This window comes from Carassius carassius, chromosome 14 (assembly GCF_963082965.1).
Source record: "Carassius carassius chromosome 14, fCarCar2.1, whole genome shotgun sequence".
Taxonomy (NCBI): Eukaryota; Metazoa; Chordata; class Actinopteri; order Cypriniformes; family Cyprinidae; genus Carassius; species Carassius carassius.
Genome location: NC_081768.1, coordinates 20,826,029 through 20,848,150, shown reverse-complemented (window position 1 = coordinate 20,848,150; position 22,122 = coordinate 20,826,029). Strand labels below are relative to the sequence as shown.

General features: G+C 37.3%; 1 protein-coding gene across 2 annotated transcripts in view; it reads left to right on the top strand.

The window, feature by feature from the left end:
- Positions 1–22,122, top strand: part of LOC132157311 (methylcytosine dioxygenase TET3-like) — a 39,715-nt gene that overhangs the window by 6,364 nt on the left and 11,229 nt on the right. Inside the window, exon 1 of one of the 2 annotated variants that reach the window (XM_059566599.1) lies at positions 19,360–19,618. The exons of the other annotated variant lie outside the window; for it this stretch is intronic. Within the exon in view, the coding sequence (XP_059422582.1) occupies positions 19,577–19,618 (42 nt within the window). The 5' untranslated portion in view covers positions 19,360–19,576. Of the gene's footprint in view, positions 1–19,359; positions 19,619–22,122 lie in introns of those variants that run through there. 2 annotated transcript variants of the gene reach the window in all.

Below are 22,122 nucleotides of genomic sequence, written 5' to 3'. Positions count from 1 at the left end.
CTGCGATATAAGACCTCAGAATACATTTTATTGATGATTATGAAACTATATAGACAGTTAATCAGGTGTAAAATATGAACGAACGCTCAAGGTTTCACGCGGTTTCCCTCAGAAATCTGTTAAAGAAAAGAAAACACGTGGCTCAGCGCACTAACAGTGACAGCGATTAAAAGACAAACTCACATCTTACTGATGCAAACTATATACAGACAGATGAGGATATGAACGCAAGTTACGGAACAAGAAAAAGTGCATGTTCTATATATAAAATAATTTATTTAATTTATTTAAAAAATAATTAATGATTGAATAAGGGGCCATTCACGTATCGCGCCTAATAACGCGTGGAAAAGGCTATGCGCGCCGCTTTCTCCTTTTTTCCAAAGCGCTCGGGCAGAAGCTCTCCTGAGGCTAAGCAACAATGACGCGCTCTCTCCATGAAGACGCGGAAATTTCAGCAAAGGATAAATGGATTTGCAGCACAAAAGAAAAAAAATCGCTTTCAGTAGCTCTGCTACTAAATTTATTTCAAAATGGCAATCCATATACAGCTATGATCAGCAGTTCCTTCATCTTGGCTGAGCTTTCAACGTTTACGGGAAAGGATGAAGCTGAATGTTTAGTTCTTGTCACATGACCTGCGGTGCGCTTGCGGCATTCTGAAAGTTGAGATGTTTTTAACTCGATGCAGTGCGGACGCGCCTGGAAAAAACGGGCGTGTCGCACCGCGTGCGCATCGCGACCGCGTCGCTTCCATTATGAGCGCGCATGCATACCGCGCGCCTACATTGGAAATAACGAACTTGAGCATGCAAAAGACGCGATATGTGAACGCCCCATAAGAACTGCGGTCTTCTTCTTCAAATATGCCGTGGAGATTCACAGAAAGTGACCGAAATCAAGAACATTGTTGCAGCATCTCTCAAGCAACGAATAAACACAGCTAACTTGGAGAATGCAGTGAAAACTCCTCTTCTCGTGTCTGCCCTAGACCCTCGGCACAAACATCTCAGGTTTCTCGATGAAAACATGAGAGAAGTAAGAAAAAAAACACTTTTTTTGAACATTATCAGAACATTTTCCTTGATGCGAGTGGTGTGTCACCAACGATGAAGAGGATGCAATGCCCACTCGTTGGAAAAGGCTGAGCCAGTTCTCCAGCGATGATTACAGAGAGTCAAGCCGAGACGAGTGGGAACAGTTCTTGCTGGAGCCATGTATTCCACCAGATGAGGATCCCATTCAGTGGTGAAACGAAAACACGAAGCGCTTCACAAAACTGATTCGCTTAGCACACCGTTATTTGTGAGGTCCGCCAACGTCTGTGCCATCAGAGCGCGTTTTCTCCGTGGCCGGCCTTATTGTTAACAGACTAATAAGGAGCCGACTTTCCCCCAATCATGTTTACATGCCCGTATTTCTTAACAAGAACATGTAAAACAATAGAAAAAAAGCAAAAAAGATTTGCTGACAGTTTAAAAGTTAAGTGTATATTAGCCTAATTGCTACAGGCTGCTTTACGTTTTTTCTTTGTTCACTTATTATTATTTGCTTTTAATCTGTACTTTATTTGTTTGCACGCATTGTTAAAGGTTTTCAGCTACAAAACACGATGTGTAATGTTCAAGCTTATTGTGTGTAAGCTTGTTCAAAATGACGAAAACAAATGTTGCTGAAAAATAACGTCTGACTCATTAAACTTAATTTAAATAAACGAATATTCGAATATTCTTTTTTTTGTGAGCTCAAATATTCGAATGTGATATTTGTGGGAAACGCCCATCCCTAGTAAGTCAGTCTTGTATCTAGCAATGTACTACAACTGTTGGAACATGAAAACCCTTTCCAGGGATCTTTAATATGTAAATAATTGTATACTGTAAATATATGAAGGGAGGTATTGGCAAAATCTCACCTGTAGAAAATCACTATGAGAAATACAAGATTAAGAATTTGACTGTGTTATTTAAAATTTTAATTAAAACACATTGGACCTTTTAACCCAGTCAGTGGAATTGTCAGACGGTCCCTTGGGTGCGGTAGCAAGTCAAAAATTTCTTCAGTTAAAATTTTCAGAATATACCTAGATTGTTTTTAACTCATTTTTTTATGTTAATATAAATTGGTTGCATATTGTTAAAACTAATCATGGTATTGATATCTTTGTGTGACTGTCCACTTTATAGATCAGCGGTAATGGAAATCAATTATAAAGAAAATGCAGCGCATTGGATTCTTTTTGACCCAATTTGCTTGCCTGTATATAATTTGCATAATCATCAATAAAATCTATTCTGAGATCTGAGGTCTTATATCACAGTATTAGCTGATTGAGAAGCGTTACTCGTCATTGGGGAATCCTGGAGTGTGACGTGAGGGGATCCCCAGTATTACAGCACAGCGACGCAAAAGCCATGACACAAAGTTATGGAAACTAAACAACCGAAAGCAATATATGTCTTCCTTAGATGTAATGTTAGTTCTGTAATTCAGCGTTGGGTAAAACACCATTATAATCTCCTTTGAATGCTGCTTACTTGGTAACAGCAAAGAGGTTGAAATAAACATAGGCTACGCGCAATCAGCTTTTCCACATGCCCCGATAATCAAAACTTCTACTTAGCGCTTGCTTATTTTCTGCAGATCAGTTTTTGTAACTGTATTACTTAATCCACCTGTTGCTTTGGTCTTCATCAGAAGCCGCTTGCACCACCTGTTGGTGAGCAACTGACAGCAGTTGGAGATCATGCTTCTGTGCTCTACTGCTATTCCTGCAGCTCCCGGATGTGAAAGGGCGAATTATCTGCCGAATTTTAACCACTGAATTTGTGGAAGCGAATTTGGAAAGTGAAATAAAATGGACCGAAATTTGCCTGTCGGATATTATACATCGTATTTTTTAACTGATTTAATATTTTGGAAGTGAATTCTGGAACGTGAATATGAATTATTGATTTTTTAATTATGAAAAGGTGTGTGAAATATTTTCAATTGAAATATTCACAGCTTAAATGAACAACTATATAAAATTTCAGGACCTAACAATGCAAGCCCTGGAAATTCAAGGCATTAAAATGCAAGTACTGTTAATTCAATGCATTATTTTTCAGTTAGTGCTATTCAACATGCTTTTTTGTTTCAAAGACATAAGTCATTATTTTACTTCCATAGTCATTGTGCTGACTGAGACTGAACTAGCTGTTTATTTAGTTTTTGTTAGAAACAGGATTGTTTCTGATTAAGCACTGATTATCCAACTTTACGTATCGTAGTATTTTAGACCCTTTGTCAAATGTGTTATTATGAAATGTGTAGCTTGAATGCAGTGTCCGGATTTTTTAATGACATCCTAAGCAATCACAACTTTTTGACATTTATGCATTTTTGATCATTCTGAAATGTTTTGAAGAAAGTTAAGTAAAAACTATTTCACTCTCACTTATTATATATTATTTAATAATTGCTGTCTCTTATATGTGGTTGAGCCTGTCCTCTGACATCTGTCTGTTAGTAGTTGTCTGTCAGCAAACGGGGATGATGACAGGATTACACCAGATTGAGATTCGTAAACGTATCAGTAATTTCCCTAAAATTTAGGCCAGCATTCAGCCAGGGTCACATCTGAGTAAGACCTTAGTCAAGTTGTCGTCAGTGTCTGGATGTGAGTGGGTGGTTTGTGGCTGAATGTCTATTGCACTTGGATTTTATTTCTTTATCTATAAAGGGTTGATGGGAAAGGCCATCTGTAATTATGTAATTAACTACATAAGAGGGTTGTTGTTTGTGCATCCATCTGCCCATAATGGGTGTCACATGATACTGTAGGTAAAGTGGAAATGAGTGCAAGAGGAAATGTAGATGCTTACGAAATATTATTTTCAGTGATATAATTCATGCTGTTCGATGAGCTGAATAATAAAAAAATATAGCCTGTTTTAGTTTCATATACACTACTGTTCCAAAGTATGAATAATACTGTTAGCAAGTATGCATTGAATTGTTCAGAAGTGACAGAAAAGGTACATTTTACAATATATTTATCTTAAATGCTTTTCTATGAACTGCATGGCTTGATGGCTGCTGAAAATTTGCAGGAATGAATCACATTTAAAATATTAAAATGCAAAACAGTTATTTTAAATTGAAATATTTCACAATGTTAGCTACTGTTTACAGCGTACCTTGGTAAACATAAGAGACTTTGAAAAAAAAAAAGAAAAAGAAAAAGAAAAAAAAAAAAACACGTGTACCCACCTCAAACTGAGGTGTGTATATACCATATGGTATGGCTGCACAATTAATTAAAATTAAATCGCAATTAGGCAGAAGCTGAGATTGTAATATGTATCTTTCAGTGTAGCACAATTCTGTGATCAGCAATCTGTCTCCATCCAAAGGCCAGAGGGTGCTCGCACGCTGAAAATCCAAATATGCCCCGAAGAAGAAATCCCTGCAGTTGAATAAACGGTATATTTAATTGCTTTAAATGATTTAACGTGACTGAACGCATGACTACGGCAATATATGATTTATCTGAGTTCTTATTATTAGAATTTTCATCATAATGAAGTATTTTTCTATTAGTGGTCGACAGATATATCAGCCGATATTTGGTATTTTTAAAATTTCGGCATGTTTTCAAGGCGGGATTTCATTTTGACGGCACGACAGACTTTCATTTTGATGCCGCAGAGAATGCAGCACCTGAGCGCAAACAGCCACTGTCTAATAATCAGATCGAATGGAAAATATTATAATGATTGCTTTTATATTATTAGTAATAGAAAGGCAAACATTATAATACTTTCTCGTCATAAATTATATAATTTAAACAAATCTTTGAATGACTAATGGACATCTAATTTCACAAACCTTGCAAACTTAGTCGAGTCCAGCTGTGGGATATTGTGAAGTGTGTATTTTTATCCAGCATGATTGCGTGTTCTCTGTGTAACGGTCGGCCCATATTAATTGAGTGCTTTAAACTTTAAATTAATTTCAAATTATGCTGTGCTTTATGCATTTACCCACTGTCATATTCATGTCATTTTCTCTGTGTGCTGTATGTAAAATCAGTGTAACCCTGGCTTTATTTGAAAAATATGATTTCCAATGCACACAAACTTCCCAGAATACTGAGTGCCCTGTTGGTTACAGTGTTAACTTCCTTTTAATTATATTTTTATTAAATATTTATTTATTTGTGAAAAACACTTTGTCATCTAAAGTATAAGTATGTTAATTTAACACATTTATTTTTTAATCCATTGTCAAATTATTTCAAATTTCTTAAATATTAATAAAAATAAAAATTATATCGGTTATCGGCCCCCTTTCTTTCTAGGATATCTGCATCAGCTGTCAGAAAAACAATATTGGTAGATCTATAATGATCCATTATCACTGCTTAGAATACAATTGAATATTGTGTGACTTAATTATTCTGTTTAAGAAGCCACATCATCTCACAGAAGGATTTATTTCAAACACCCGACTGACATTATGACAATTTGGAGTAAAAACGTAATTGAATGTGGTATTTTCATATGCTCTCAGATCGAGCAGCATTTACTACTAAGAGCCGTAGTCCACTGAGAAGATACGCAAACAGCTGTCATTATCCCAAATGATTTAGTCGATTTCATAATCCTTCGATAATATTGTCTGCAATTATGAATTTGATTTGCATAGCTTATCAGAGAACTAAGGCTCTGTGTAGTAAATGCTGCTCCACCTGAAAGCCGGTGATGGAGATTTACTACTAATCAAAGAACCAGCTTTACTGACTAAATGTGCATGACAATCATTTTCTTTGGAGTGTTACAAGCTCTAGGCAAGTTGCAAAGACTAAAGACTCAAATCCAAAGAGATATTCTTTATCAAAATTAAGACTGCCATGCCCCCCTAAAATGGCTCGTTTAAACACGCCCCCACATCTCTGCATCACTATGTGGGAAGATTTGCAAAACGCCACTAAAATGTTCATGCAAATAAAGGTGGTTTACCTTTTATTCTCTCTGTTGCCGCGGGCACCATTTCGTGGAAAAGCTATGTGTTTCATTGTGAAAGTAAAACTACTTTGTTTGGCCTTCCAAAAGAGCACAATATCTGCTTCGTCGTGCCTAGAGCTGATCCCTGCTGGTCACTGAGGAACTTCGCACTGTGGATCGGCGGATTGGCTTTCACTGTGGACGAAGTGGATTCCAGCCCTGGGTCGTCACACATGGTTGCTGCATCCCCCGGCCGCTCCATTGTAGAATCCGCCGGCCATTCCTCGTTATAGTTGCTGCTCACTCAAGCTGCCAGGTGTTCTTCACTCAAGTCCCCGGTCGTTCCTCACTCAAGCCCCCCGGCCGTTCCTCACTCTTGCTGCTGGCAGTTCCCGACTCTTGCCGCTGACCGTTCCTCGCTCAAGCCCCCCGGCCATTAGTCACTCTTGCCGCTGGCCGTTCCTCACTTTTGCCGCCACCGGCCGTTCCACACTCTTGCCCCTGGCCATTCCTCACTCAAGCTCCCTGGCCGTTCCTCACTCTTGCCCCCGGCCATTCCTCGCTCAAGCCCCCCGGCCGTTAGTCACTCTTGCCGCTGGCCATTCCTCGCTCAAGCCCTCTGGCCGTTCCTCACTTTTGCCGCCGCCGGCTGTTCCTCACTCTTGCCCCTGGCCATTCCTAACTCAAGCTCCCTGGCCGTTCCTCACTCTTGCCCCTGGCCATTCCTCACTCAAGCTCCCTGGCCATTCCTCACTCAAGCTCCCTGGCCGTTCCTCACTCTTGCCCCCGGCCATTCCTCGCTCAAGCCCCTTGGCCGTTCCTCACTCTTGCCGCCGGCTGTTCCTAGCTCAATCCCCCTGGCCATTCCTCGCTCTACCCCAGGCCGTTCCACGCTCAAGCCCCCCATCGTTCCTCGCTCAAGCCCCCCAGCCATTCCTCATTCAAGCCCCCCTGACCGTTCCTCTCTCAAGCAACCCAGCCATTCCTTGCTCTTTGCAAGGACAGTAGTGTAGAGTAGCACTTGTTGTTTGTCATTTCTCCGTTCGCAAATGCAGACATGGTTTTATGTTTACGGGGCGAGATATGCAAAGCAATGCGTAAATGAACCGTATAAGTCATTATAATCAGTAATTATGTTCCCACAGGATGCAACAACTGCCTTGTTTGTTATGGGTTTTATTGTTTTTGCCCTGTCATGCCGGTGTTCTGACCGGGACATTCCATAACAGTATATGTTGAGGGGGCGTAACATTTTCGTCAGAGGCTTAAAACATTTGACCAATCACAATGCATTGAATAGCTGGCCAATCAGAGCACACCTCGCTTTTCAGAGCGACAAGCTTTGTAAAAAATCTATGCATTTCAGAAGGCAGGGCATAGAGGAGAAACATGTACATTACAAATCATGTACATTATGTGGAAAATAATGTTTTTTGAACCTTAAACCACATAAACACATTTCATTACACCAAATACACCAAATAATGTTCTTTTTTAGCAACATCATATGACCCCTTTAATATAAATTGAGTAAATAATTTAGGGCCATATTTACTAACATCTTGCATCAGCACAAACCACCTTTTGGAGTTATATAAACAGTTAATAAACGCCCAATGAAAAATTAGGACCGAAAAGGCATGTACACAGGTTTTAGGTGTTTTTTTTTTTTGTTTGTTTTTTGCCTGACCTTATTGACCATGCATTTGTGTGAGTTTCCCTTTCAGACACAAAATTTATGGGAGGAGAGTATTAAAATGAATTTAGACTAGATATTTTAAAATGGTAAGTTTTAAGGTTTGTTCTGATGCATATTGTTCCATTTTGTCCTGAATAAGTTAAATCAAGTCTCTTTGAGTGTATGTGGAAGAAAGAGGATGACAAAAAGATCAGGATCATGTGTGTCCACACCTACTGTACTATATCAGGTCAAAAGTTAACACATGAAGCACTGGTGCTGGTAACTGGATCAGATGATCCCGATCATGTGTATGGGTAAGACTTACATGAGCTCTGACTTGTAAACAAGATGTTTATCTATAATACTGATAATTACTTAAAGATATCAACATGCTGGGTGATTTGTGATCCAGTACGAGGGATCAGTGGTCACTTTTATGTAATCCGCTTAGTGTTTTTGCTACATCTTTTTTTAATTAGTGTTAGTTATTGAACAACATGACCCCTGGGCTAGAAGCAGTCACATAGCACATCTCACAGCTGTGCCACAACATGTCTCCTTCATCTCTGAAGTATAGTCATGACAATTATAAGTGATGTCTGTTTTGTTTACTTTTCAGAGCATTGCTTTTGGTAATAGATGAACTGTGCTGGGTTTGTGGTTTAGATAAAATCTCTGTTACTTCATGCATGTTCCTTTAAACATCATTGGGGGTTTGTGATCATGTTTGTTCCATTCCTAATTATAAGGTATATTCATACAAAAACAACTAATTTTGCTGGGTGTACTGTGCACATCTGCCATCCAGCTGTGACACTCCCAACTACACAGACACCCCCTGAGCTTTCGGTTCAGAAATTTTGTCTATGATTGCTTGCCGTTTTTTGCCATGCCTCACAGACGAAGCTACTGCCATGTGCTTGTGAATGGCACAGGGGGCTGCTTGGCTTGGCACAGTGGAGGGAGACGGAAATCAGCAGAAAACGAAGGGTAAGAGGGTTGTTGGTTCAGTTAGGTCTGGTTTTAATCACATCTGACAGTGAACCAAAGCCAAGCAGGATGCTGAGGTAACGCTTCAGAATACAGTGGCTTCAATTTATGTCGTGATTTACTCTTAAGAAGTGTTTGGACCACATCACTACTTGGGGGTATTAGTAAATGCCAATCGGAAGGTTTTAAGTAATGGGTTTTCTGAAGCTGGAGGGTTTGTTTCTACAGTCCCAAAGGCAGCCCATCCTCCAAACAAACAATATACATTACCCTGACTGGAAAAACACTACCTAGTTTCTCAGAAAACCATGACGACTTTCTCTTCTCCAGGAAGTGTTTATTTGGATTGAGTATGCTTATCAGGATGGTAACCTCAAGTTCTTCATTCCTAAAGCCGTGGTCTACAACAAATACTTCATATTGCTAGTTTAGTTCACAGATAATCTGCTTTGAACACCAGATGTTTTTTTTTTACTACTTTTGTGTCCTAATGTCCTGATTTAAATGGCTATGCAGAGAATAAATTACTTAGACTTCCATGTAACTTTTTGTTGTTGTTGTTGGCTTGTTTCAAATGGGAGGATTTAAAAAAACAAGGATGTAACCATTATTATAACTGACCCCCACCCTCACATCATAACATGCCCTGTCACTTTTAGAAATGACTAAATTTGTCTCCCTCATTTTGTGAGACACAATCCTTCTTTTTTTTAAAGGGGTCATATGATGCAATTTCAAATTTTTCTTTCTCTTTGGAGTGTTACAAGCTATTGGTGCATAAAGAAGATCTGTAAAGTTGCAAAGACTAAAGTCTCAAATCCAGTATATTAATAGTCAGCCACTCATACCTAAAACGGCTCATTCTAACATGCCCCCAGATGTCTGTCACAATTTGGTAAGATTTGCATAAAACAGCCCAAATGTTCACACAAAGAAAGAAGGCGTAACTTTTACTTTCGCTGTTGTCATTGCCGGCATGTCGTGGAGATGCTGTGTGTTTCATTGTGAAAGTAAAGCTACTTTGTTTGACCTTCCAAAAGAGGACATGACTAGAAATCAGGGGTTAAGTTGTATTAACAACACTGTTCCAGAACAGTTCAACCCAAATATACAGATGTGTGCAGCGCATTTTGGGGAGGACAAAGACTGTTTCCTGGGAGAGAAGACTACAATTCCGGTGTCTGTTTCTATAAAGTGGGGTAATTCCAACTTTGCAAGGACTGTCTGGTGCTTCTGACACACAGTCTATAAGTACATTTTCATATGTAAAGAATTTGCCACTGATGATTCAAACACGAGTTTTGAGCAGTGTAGAGTAACCGATAGCGTTTGTAATTTCTCAGTTCACAAATGCAGACATGGTTTTGTTTAAGTGTGATACGCAACGCATAAAAAGACAGTATAAGTCATTATAATCAGTAATTATGTCCCCACCGGATGCAACAAATGCCTCGTTTGTAATTGGTTTGAATGTTTTTGTCTCATCGCGCCGGGACACGCGGGTATCACAGTGTTAAAGGGGTCGCACACCAGACGAGAAGTGCAGCGCCGCGCCACGTCTTTAAAATTCAAACACATTATTCTCTATGAGTGTACACCGAGCGCCAACCTCCTGCTCTCTTTCGTGAAGCCAACAAGGAAGTGACTAAAACTGTAATTCATCGACTGGCCGCTTGAGGTTGGCTGCAAAAGGGAGTCAGTCCCACAGACTCCCCATGTTAAAATGCCCAACTTTACAGCAGGAAAAAACATGTTTACAGCTCATGTTTACAGCTCATTCATTTTGCTGCTCAGAACTTGATTCGATATTGAGCTCCAGTGTGCGATACCTCGAGTTGTCCTACATGTGGCGCGATGTGGTGCTGCGCTTCTTGTCTGGTGTGCGACCGCCTTTAAGAGGTATAACATTTCTTTCACATGCTTAAGGCATTCAAACAATCACAACTCAGTTAGCCAATCAGAGCACACCTCGCTTTTCAGAACAATGAACAGTATGTGGAAAATAATGTGTTTTTTGAACCTTAAATCACATAAACACATTGCATTACACCAAATAAAAACAAAATAATGTTTTTTTTTTGCAACGTCATATGACCCCTTTAAAAGCTTAATTTTTATTGGCTGCTGTGTGAAGAAAAAGAAATGGCTTGAAATTATGACTTTTATATCGAAGCAGTAGACTCCGCCGTGAACTGAATGAACAGGCAATCAATTAAGTGATAGCGCTCATTCGCCTTACAGCTAATCAGTTGAAGTGAATGTCACGTAATTAATATCTGTAACCCCAACGCTGAATTGTTGATAGTAAGAAAACTTTGGATTGTTTCCCCTGCTGAAAAGAGAGGAACCAACATCTTCTTAAATGCGATGTGTTTTTTCACAAATACAGAAATAAAAAACAAGAAAAAGAAAGTAGACATAGTAAACACAGGCTAGATCACTAGTGTCACTGTGGTTTCATGTGTATAAACCTCTTTCATTATCAGCACATATTCAGAATTGAGAATTAAAGGAACTTTTACAACTTCCGTTTCCTCTATTATAAGTTGAATGATGATTTTGACCCCGTACTGCATTAGTCTAAAGTTATGTAACACAGAAACCTTGGCTGTGTGTGAATCAATGCTAATGGGAGTGTCAGCGAATTCTACATGATTGAGCTCAGGATTGACATACCATATGACCATTTGCACAGTTGAGCTTGCCAGATCACACACACAATCAACACAGAACGAAGAAAATGTCTGGGGCGCTCTTAGTGGACTGAATCTATCCAGACTATCCAATGCAAGTCAAGTTAACGAAAGGTATAAAACAGATGTCTCATTTTTGCTCTGAAGCTACAGCACTACACAAAGAAACATCTCTGAAGACTTAAGCTATAAAATATAAAGTAGTTTATAAACCATTTAAACTTTTTGAATCCAGACTTTTCACAGTGTAATGGTACACAAACTGTATTTTTATCTACTTTGGAGTCTCTTTTGTATCTAGATGTGGGCATCTCCTTAGTGTGATTTATTTCAGAATTGAAGAGATTTAGTTTTTTGCATTTTACTATAAATTTTTACAAAGTCTAGTATTACCCACAACTATGTTTAGGATAAATATCTTAACTTTAGACTGTCATATGAATTTTAATTTTGTGACTTTTAAGTGAATGATACAAGTTTACAGTTTTACAATTAATCATAGTTTTAGGTTTTTAATAATTTATGAAAATTATCAAAATTGTGGGGGCACAATATTTCACAAAGGATGTGTAGGAACTTGAGTAGCATGTGTGATTAGCATGAGATAACCAATTAGCATTAAGTTCCGCAGTGGGAAACAAGTATTAACATTCTCGCAGCAGGGCTTCTAATTAAGGACCAAGGTCTGCCTCAATCAGTATAAGAATAAATAACAGTTAATGACTTTCAGAGGATTCAGAAGTTTTGGCAATTAGATTTTTCTACCGAGTCCTGTTAATATTCTAGTGCGTTTTTTGTTTTTCCACGATGAGTAAGTCTTTTATTGCTTTTCCAGAGCACTTGCCAAACACTACTTGATTAACCATAGAACTGAGCTGATATCAACGTGTATAAAATCGACTTCTAAATTAAGAACATCTGCCCATTTGGCCTCTGATATTTTCAGTGAGAATCCAGTTCATGATGTATCTTGATTGGTTACTGTCAACATTTGTTGTTAAATCCTTCAAATCCAATCACATCCATATCTAAAAATACATGGGCTATTAAAACATCATCAGAGGTGTACACATATTTTATCTTTTTACAGCCTTTTAAATGTTCAGATGTGAATTCTGGGTGTATTTTTAGCAGCGTCTCAGGTTAGTCATCATCTCAACATCTTGGGCAGCAAAACCTCTGGCTTTGACACTCTGTGGTTTTTTGTGATCATGAAAAACAAAACAAAACGTAAAATAGACTGGCACATTGATTATCAAAAAAAGCTAGTGAGACGACTCCTTTTATGTTTACATATGTGACGTAATGATGACAAAGCACCATGCTCGAATTTCTCATGAATTCCTACCAATACCACTCAAAGTAGAAAATTTATTATAAGCTTACTATTGTGAATCGGGCTAAGATAAGTAGATGGTAACACTGACTGGTTATGTACTTGCTCAAAAATTTATTTTGTATAATTTTTAAACAAAAAAAGTTATAGACTGCAGCTTTAAGATGAGCGTGTTTAAATGTTGCATCATCTTTTACAGTGTAGTTGATAGTTGTAGAGGAGAAAGGAAGCAATGGGAAGAGAAAGGGCAACGGGAAAGGACCTTGAGTAGACTCCAACTTGGGATGCCCAAAACAAACATGGGTTTCAACAGTCCAAGGAAAACACTGCAGGTATGCATTTGGGATCTTTTGGTATAACAAGAAAAACTAAGTTGTAGGTCAGTTTAATCCTGAACATACTGTATCTGAAAGCTCTCCTTTTTTTCTGTTTCATTGTTTTATTTCATTCTGTTTGGTGACGTTTTTGAAATCAAAAGTTGTATTTTCCTCATTAGGATTTATGATTTTCTCATTCTTTTATTTTTTTATTTTTCATTTTAGCAAGTAAACTGGTCTTCTCCCACCATTCATCATCTGTTAATTCACATATTAAATTACAACTGTATAGTGAAATCTTAAGATGTAGTAGCACACTGAAAAAACAGTAGCATAATTTTTTTTTTTAATATACTCAAAACAGCAAATTTTGAGTTTGTCATTTAAAAAAAATTATATATAATTTATTTAATGACCGTGTGCTTACTGCTTGCTTGGTGTGTATAAAGTTCAACTGTGTGATCACAGCTGTGTTTTGTAACATGGATCCTGAAGTGAGATTTTGGAGAAAAAGGTAGGAAGATGTTAATGTTATATTCATGTAGTTAAATCACCAGTGAAAAGCTTTTCCTGGAGCCTGTGGGCAGGGGCTGTAATGCTGTGCCCGTGTAGGTTGGACAGCCAAGCAAGCAAGTACAGCTGGTAGGAGTCTGAAGTGTAAGAAAGTGAGCAAAGGAATCGTGAAATGTCAGTATGAGTGAATGCCTCTGCATCAGCTCTCTCTGACCAGTGTGATATGATCTCTGATCTTGCACAATGCCTTGTAATGCTTCCATCACACCCTCAAACAACAGAAATCCAAGCCCAGAATAACATCTGACACCATTAGCAACCTGTGCACAAGGTGATGCATCATGTCACAGTCCAAATGCATTTTCATTTATTATTTAATTTGGGCTATATACATCTGAGAACACATCAGTTTACAAAATTTAAGTGCTTCTCTTGTCTGTATTTATTTTAAAAGGCAGGCTGCATTTGGTGCTACCTAGGATGAATCAAATGATTAAAGTGGCCTTTTAAATGATTATAAATCTGATTTGTATTACACTATAACTTAAGGAAACCTGCTTTCACCTCAGTGTAAAATAAAAAAATATGACAACATTAACTTTCGCACAATTACCTTTTTAATTCCTTAAATATGTAATGTGGCTAAATATCACATGTATGACAGTCTAAATGTAATGACTGAGATACAGTAAATGTTCAAATAATAAAGAAAATATCAAAATTGCAACCTTATTTCTTAACTTTATCTTACAATCAATATCACATTCTGACATATTACAGTCAAAATTGTGAGACAAAGTCACATTGCCACAATCAGAAGTCAAGATCACAAGATGTTGCTAAGATATAGTCATATTATGATGCATACAGTTGCAATTATGAGATATAGGACCAGTTTTACTAAACAGGGCAAATTAGCTTATTATAGAGCACCGATGTAACATCTCATTTACATATCGACCAACGCAATATACCAAGTGCAACGCAAATTAGCACGTTGAATAAAACTGGAGGACAAAAATTCAAGTTTTTCTTGAAGCATTGATAGAGCTGGTATTGCGTGACTCCTAGTTGAGGGTTTCCAAGTCATCTTTTATTTCCTGGAGCAAATTAAAAATAACATGTCTTGGCAAATGATATGTTTGGATGATGTGTTCTTCTGGCATTCAAAATAAATTAATACGTCTCATCTCAGAATATTTCATCCCATCCAAGCAAACCTAATATTAATGTCTGTCAGCACTGAAAATAGGAAATCTTAAAGTGTTTTACACTACCACATTAGTTGCCATGGAGGAGTATGGTAGTACTGGAAAATTTCTGCACAGTCCTCACGACTTTACAGTTGAATAGTGATTTAAATTTCAATGTCAGCCCTCCGAGCAAGCCAATGGTTTGAATCGTTCAGTTTCTTTTGAGGAGTCCCAGGTGTTCTAACACTATGCACTCAAGTTAATCCTTCCCCGAGAGCTAAACAGGTTTTTGTGTGTGATATGAATCATCGTAGCTTAAAATAAAGTCATGACACAGGCACAGACATGGTGATCAGGCAACTGCCTTTTACTTATATTTGTAATTGCAGAAGCCAGGTCCATCTGTTGAATTGTTCTTGATGGACTTTGTCGGTTCTCTCTCTGTTTTTTCCTTGTGTGCAGAGCAGACCACCAGTTAGTCTTCCTGTGTTCACACACACTTCCCTCCTGACGGAGGAAATCTTGTTGAGCAAAACTGTCTGCTCTGAGATGTTTGGATGCATCCTTTTGTTGTTGTGTATGCAGAAATGCATAACACTTTGCATTATATGCAAAAATTGATTGTGTAGGATGTATGAGGACAGTATTAGCTACAAGTTTACTCATTTAATGTCCAGAATTAAGCTTTTACTTGACCACTGTGAATTTGTTAAGAGAAAACACTTTCTCACACTGCATATTAAAAATGCACATTAGCAGGCTCCAGTGGGTTATTGAGTTAAGAACTGTATTTGCTCAATAAATACATTGTTTTATTGATTCTCGGTGCCTTTTGGAGGGGATTAGGATTTTCACCTCTTGCTCAACCTGACTTTTCCTTCCGTCTGGGGTTAATTAAATGTGTGTGACTTTAGGGATATATCCAAACAGAGTCATGCTTTCCTGAAAGAGGATATTGGCACCAAAAAGAAGAAGAATGGGGAAAAAATATATTTAAAAAAAAACGCATTTTCAAGTGGTAAGGCATTGCATTGGGGTTCGGGGGTTCGAATCCCGGGGAACACATGATAGGAGGAAATTGTTAGCCTGAATGCAATGTATGTCGCTAAATGCATAAATTTAATTTAATTTATATGTACGTTGAGAGCGGCATGAATTGTCAGACATAGCAACAGTAACTTAGGGGGTGGGTCTTTGCGAAGGGTCAATTGTTGATTTACCCATATCCATCCATTTTCCACTGACAGTTTATTCCATCCTTACAGTGATAAAAGGAAGTGAAGTTCTCTTTTCATCTCCTGACATACTAAATTGTGGCTGGTATTTTATTAGTTTGAGCCATTGGTGAGCAGTTGACACCTCGACCAGGCCGTTTGCCAGCACTTCATGAGATTTATACATGGGCTGCTTGTGACTAACGAAGGCAGCTTTTTAAAGCTCACCATATTGCATGTTTCTGCAATTGGCAATGAATCACACACGAGGAAAGACAAATAAGGGAGGAGTTTTGGGTACTGGAAAAGAAAAGCACTTTCTATAAGTTTACATTGCTCCAAAAGACATCTTTACACAGATGATTTAAGGCTGCTCAGTGCCTGCTCAAAATTCAATGTAAAGATACAAGCCAGACTAAATTATGCCTGTTCAAACCCACCTCAGCCTCTAATATTGAAGTACACAGTTGTAATTGCAGTGTAAATGCATTCATTCCAACTCTGAGCAGCATAAAATAGTCTGTGGAAAGACTAATAAAAGCCACTTCAGAAGATTGCCGTGTAAATTTGGCATAACAGAAGATTAAGCCAAAATAGAATTGAAAGTTCTGTCAGAATTTGCTCACCTCCATGTCGTTCCAAACCTGTTTGATTTTCTTCTGTGAAGCACAAAAGAAGAAATTTAGCAGAATGTCCAAGTTGCTCTTTTCCATTCAATAGAATCGATAGAGACAGCATTGGTCACTGCATAGGTTTTGAACCTGACATGAAAGCAAGTGAATGAATCTTTGTTTTTTGGGTGAACTATCCCTTTAAGAAAATATAAAAATACTTTTTTAGGCAAATTATTTAACAAAGAAAAAGACTTGAAACATGCTAGGATTAATATTTGTATTAGTCCCACAAAGACTACTGATTTCAATTGTGAAATGCACTGTCACTTGTACCATTATGTAGCTTTCAGCAGTCTTCAGAATATTAACCAGATTCAGCCTTTATGTCCGTTGTCAAAGAGAATACCACAACTCCATTGTCCGTTGATGCGAGCGTGAAGAAAACTGTCTCAAGGCAGCTGACTCACTGCACGACTCAAACCGATTTCCATCAGCCACCTCACGTTATCACACAAAGCACAGCAACAATACTCAGCCATCACCGGACACAGCAGGCAAGCTTATTATGGATGGCTGCTTTAGACAAATGCTCACAGAACTTCGGAGTAAAGTTTCATCTGGAGTGAGGATTAGTTGAAATGTCTTAGTTTAGACCCATATGGACTTTCATATAGGCAAGATTCCTTTAGAACATTAATGATAAAAAAGTAAAAATCTATTTTGTTCATATAAAAAAAGTGCAGTGATCAAAGTAGATGCATTGCTATATTAATTGGCAAAAAAGAAATGGGTCACATTGGTAAAAACTAAGTCATCCAGATAGACCAGTTTAACATACAACGGCCATTAAGTCAAAATACAACCGTTTTATGACCTTGAGTTACTTTACAAACTAATTTCATATTGTCTTTTTCAGTGAAACAATGTGCTGCCTACAGTTTTTAATTGAGGCATATATATATATATATATATATATATATATATATATACACATACATACATATATATATATATATATATATATATATATATATATATATATATATACATACATACATACATATAAATAAGCATTAAAATAAATTAATTAATTATAATAATACATGCACTAACACATACATGTATATATAGGTAATATATCAAGAGATATATTATGTAAAATAATACAGTTGCATACAGAAGATATATAAAATAATGGTTGCATTTGTATCCCCCTGCTCCCTGGTCTTTGTATTCAATAGCTGTGCTAGTGCTAAAAGTAGCGGTTGCGTTCCCTTGTCCTCATCTGACCTCCTCAGTTTGTGTGTGGAGGTTGGTGTGTGTTTGCAGACTGGGCTGAACACATCGTGTGACAGCTGCAGTGCAGCGGCGGAGGGTCTGCGGCTGCGCTGTCACATTCACTCTAAACGCGTCTCCATGGAGAGAGCGAGAGCACGACTGCCTGCCCTCAAGCGTCTCATATCCTCCAAGAAGAAGGAGAGCGTGACCCTCCTTGCTGTGACGTCATTTATGAAAACAGCTGTGTGGCAGCACGCTTAGTCATACTCATGCACTTCAGCTTTGTTCCTTGTTATTATGAACACATTATCCATCATAGATCAGCAAAGCCCATTATTATTTTTGTTTAGAGTATTTAAATGTTTATTTTAGATTTATTCTTTTAACATTTTTAAAGCAAGAATAAAGGTGATTGTCCTACAAATAAAGTAACAGGTTCTTTTTTTTTTTTGTAATTTAAGATATGCATATGTCATGGGAATTCCTTTTCACATGATGCACCATTAATATAATAAGAAAAATTAAGCTGTTGTGCTTAGGAACTTTCCTGTGCTTCTAAAAACTGTGATAATAATAGGAGTGAGTTTATCACATAATATAAAATAATTGATTTATTATTTCAGACACTAAGATTATTAGAATGAAAATATATAAATAAAAATATTTTAATAATGTTAATTATTCATAATTATCTTAATTGTTATTAATCTATTTCTAAATTAAATAATATTTAGAAATTAATTATTGTTAGTAATTTCACATAATGCAACCGTCAATATAATAAGACCAGAGTGGCTCCTAATGTGGACAGAAACTTTTGTGTGCTTCTAAAAATAGCACATTTTTTTTCAAAGACCACTTTCTCTATAATTAGTTTATAATTAGAAATAATTTAAATTAAATATAATTACTGTATCTATCATTTCTGACAATATATAAGATTATTAAAGAGAACACACTTAAATATAATACACAATAAATATATAATAATATATATTTCTGTTTTAACTTTATGGTTAATTATATTTATCATTATGTTTAATTGATTATGTTGTTATGTCTATATATATATATATATATATATATATATATATATATCTCATGGAATAAATAGAATATAATATCATTAAAACATAATTTCTATTTTTTTAATTTAATATACAATTAAAATCTAAATAAACATTAAATATATAACATATAAGATACAATTACATTTTAATTAGATTATTATTCATTCCTTATTCATTATTATTTTTTATTATTATTGAAATTCTATTATAATTAGTTATTTCACCGCGCCATTAATATAATAAGACTAAAATGGCTCGTTACGTGCTTGGAAACTTTAGTGTGCTTCTAAAAATAGTGCTCCCGCTTGCAAAGACCACTTTTCCTGTTCCCCCCTCCCTCCACGGCGGCTTTGAACTCCAGTCCGGTGTCATGAGTGTCCAGACCGCAGCTTAACGCTCTCCCTCGTGCGTACTTGTAGAGTAAGAAACCACATAGGGGATCCTTTGTTTAGGAGGGTCTAGGCATGGCTGATACATTTACAAGCCACTAGGGTCCCTTCGCCATTGGCTGACGGGGTGCTGTCTGCGTCTGCGAGAGGCATGCGTCAGCTGTCTGCGGCAGCGGCGGTACAAAGCCTCTCTCCTCTGCACTGATCATGCAAACCTGTGCTGCTCGCGCTGCATCTGCCACTACAGCCACTTATTCTTCTGAAGCCGAGGGAGGCAAGATGGCTACCTTTTAGGATTATGCTGCCCAAAATTGAGGGTCTGCCTCTGAGGAATGAGAAGGTACAATTCCAGACTTTTAATGGCTATTGTCTCAAACAGATGCTCCTGGGAGAGTGTGTGTACGCTGGGAGCTTTGTGTGTGTTTATGCTCTTGTTGTCATTGCTGCATCATCAGTAATGTGCCTCGGCTCATGTTTTGGTAGGGTGCAAGGATATTTCCAAACCGCAGGAAAAAAAAGCAAGGTTTTAAGGTAACACTCCCACGTTTTTCTCAAGTTCAGAACATTTTGTGCTCTCTGTTTCGTTTGATGCAGCGTCTCAAATCAGTGTCTAAGAGTTTAGCTTGGCTGAAGGGGCAGCTGCGAGTGTGTGTTCACCTGCGCTGTGAGTGGGTTTTTTTTTCAGTACAGAAGTTCAGAAACAGAAACGCAGCTTCGTATGAATGAAAAAACCTCAAAACTTCAGAGAAACTACACACGTGCTCCAGGAAGGAAGCGTGTGTTTTTAGACTTTGCATACCAGCGAGGGTTTGTGAAAGTGCAAAGCAGTTTGAGCAAAATTACTGGCTTTGATGTGTTCAGGAGGGGTTTCGTTACCGAGTAACTTGGCATAAAGATGCACGTTTGAGTTTTGGGGATGATGGTTGACTTCTCAGAGAACCTGCTAAATTCTAAAGCCGTGATAAAAGATGCTATTTTGTGGCTACCCTCCGTGTTATTCTCTCATAGCTGTGTTTTTGAATGAGCGTGTGGCGTGGAAGCTCTTGGGTGTCAGGATCTCTCCTTCTCACCCTCGGTTTGGGTTTGATACTCCCCTTCTGCTCTGACTTTCCCTGGTAACACTTCCTGAGGGAGGCTTCTCAGGATTCTGGCAGTACGTGCGCTGTTGCTAGGGGTGTGTGTGTGTGTGTGTGTGTCTAGGGGAGTTTTTACTACAATGAAAAGACGGCAGAGTCAAGTGTGACTTTTTTCAGTTTTCAAAGCTTCAGACACAACAAATCAAGAACAAAGCGGTGGAGGCACTGCTGTGAGAGATCAACGCTTGACGTGCAGAGAATGAGGAAACCGTCTCTCTTAACGTCTAGTGATGTTTTCAATAAAAAGCACATTTTCTACTGTGTGTGTGTGTGTGTGTTAGGACGTTGTTGTGTACAGTGGTTTTTGAGCCATATGAATTTCAGAGAAGTGTGCAGCTGTCTGTGGAGATTTGTTTACTTTCTTTATACACTTTCTCTGTTTATTTATAAACAGAAAAGTTTTGGACACTGTTACCATGATACTGTAATTTGAGCAGTTGGTTGTTGTAGGTCTGCTTATAATCAGGCACAGACAATCTGCTCAATCTGTGGAGTTTTTTTTTTCACATTTTCTGCTGAATTCTTCAGATTTTAACATGATTTATAGTGCACACTTATTGGTAAAAACTTATTGGTAATAAACTTAATTATAACTATTTAAACTTAATAAACTACACATTTACACTGTAAAAAATGTTTGGTCAGGTAACCTTAAAAATGTCAGTTTTTCATAACATTTAAATAGACAATAGTCAAAAATCTTCAAAAATATCATTATTAAACATACAGTTCTAATTCTAAATTCTGATTGGATGAGGCTTGTTTAAAGATATTGTAAATTGCAACTGGTACCACATAATCTGAATTTATGTGCCAAGTTTCTGTATGTAGTTTTGTATGGCAACCATAAATAATCAGGTTCATTAACAATTTTACTTGACGGAAGAATTGTTTATTCTGTTTCTAAATGTATATAATTCAAAAAAATCTATGGTTACGATACATTTTGGTGATCGGCTTATGACATACTGATTTAAAGTCAAAAAAAGGTCCCAAAAAAAAGAAAGAAAATTAATCATATGCATGAATTATTTACTATAAGTTCTATGACATATACATTTAGTAAAAAAATAGGATTTCATTTAATGTTGTCTTTGAATTTGAATAAAAATATATTAAAAAGTCATTTGAACTGTTTATTGGCCATCGGACTGTTTTATCATATTGCTATTAATGCCAAAATGAATTATAGTGATTTTACAGGATTTTAACATCCATGATAAAAGTCACTGTCACACACAACCTCTCAAGTGGCAGATTGCTTTAATAAAGCAATTTTATATTTCACCAAGTTTATTACATTTGCAGATAGCTCTCCATGGCGTATTTTCACTTTTTATATTACATGGTCCAGTAAACAAGGCAAAAAGCTGTCACAGTATTACATTTGACCTGTAATTAGCCGGTCTACTGATTTTCATGTTTAACTAGATGGAATAAGTGCTCCAACTCTTTAGATACTTAGCTAAAGTGTCCATGTATGAAATATGTAACTGTGTGTTGTAAGCACTTTACTCTCTGTATCACCCATCTACAAAAATTTGTTTTAACTGCAAGCTTTTCTTAGAAAATGACAGTGTAAACTCAAGAGCTCAGGTCTATCAGTGCTGTTTTTCCTGAAAAACAACAGCTTTGGATTTACTTTGCAAGTTTACCCAGAATTTGCACAAACAAACTACCTCTAACTTGCAACCTTCATTTCTACAGA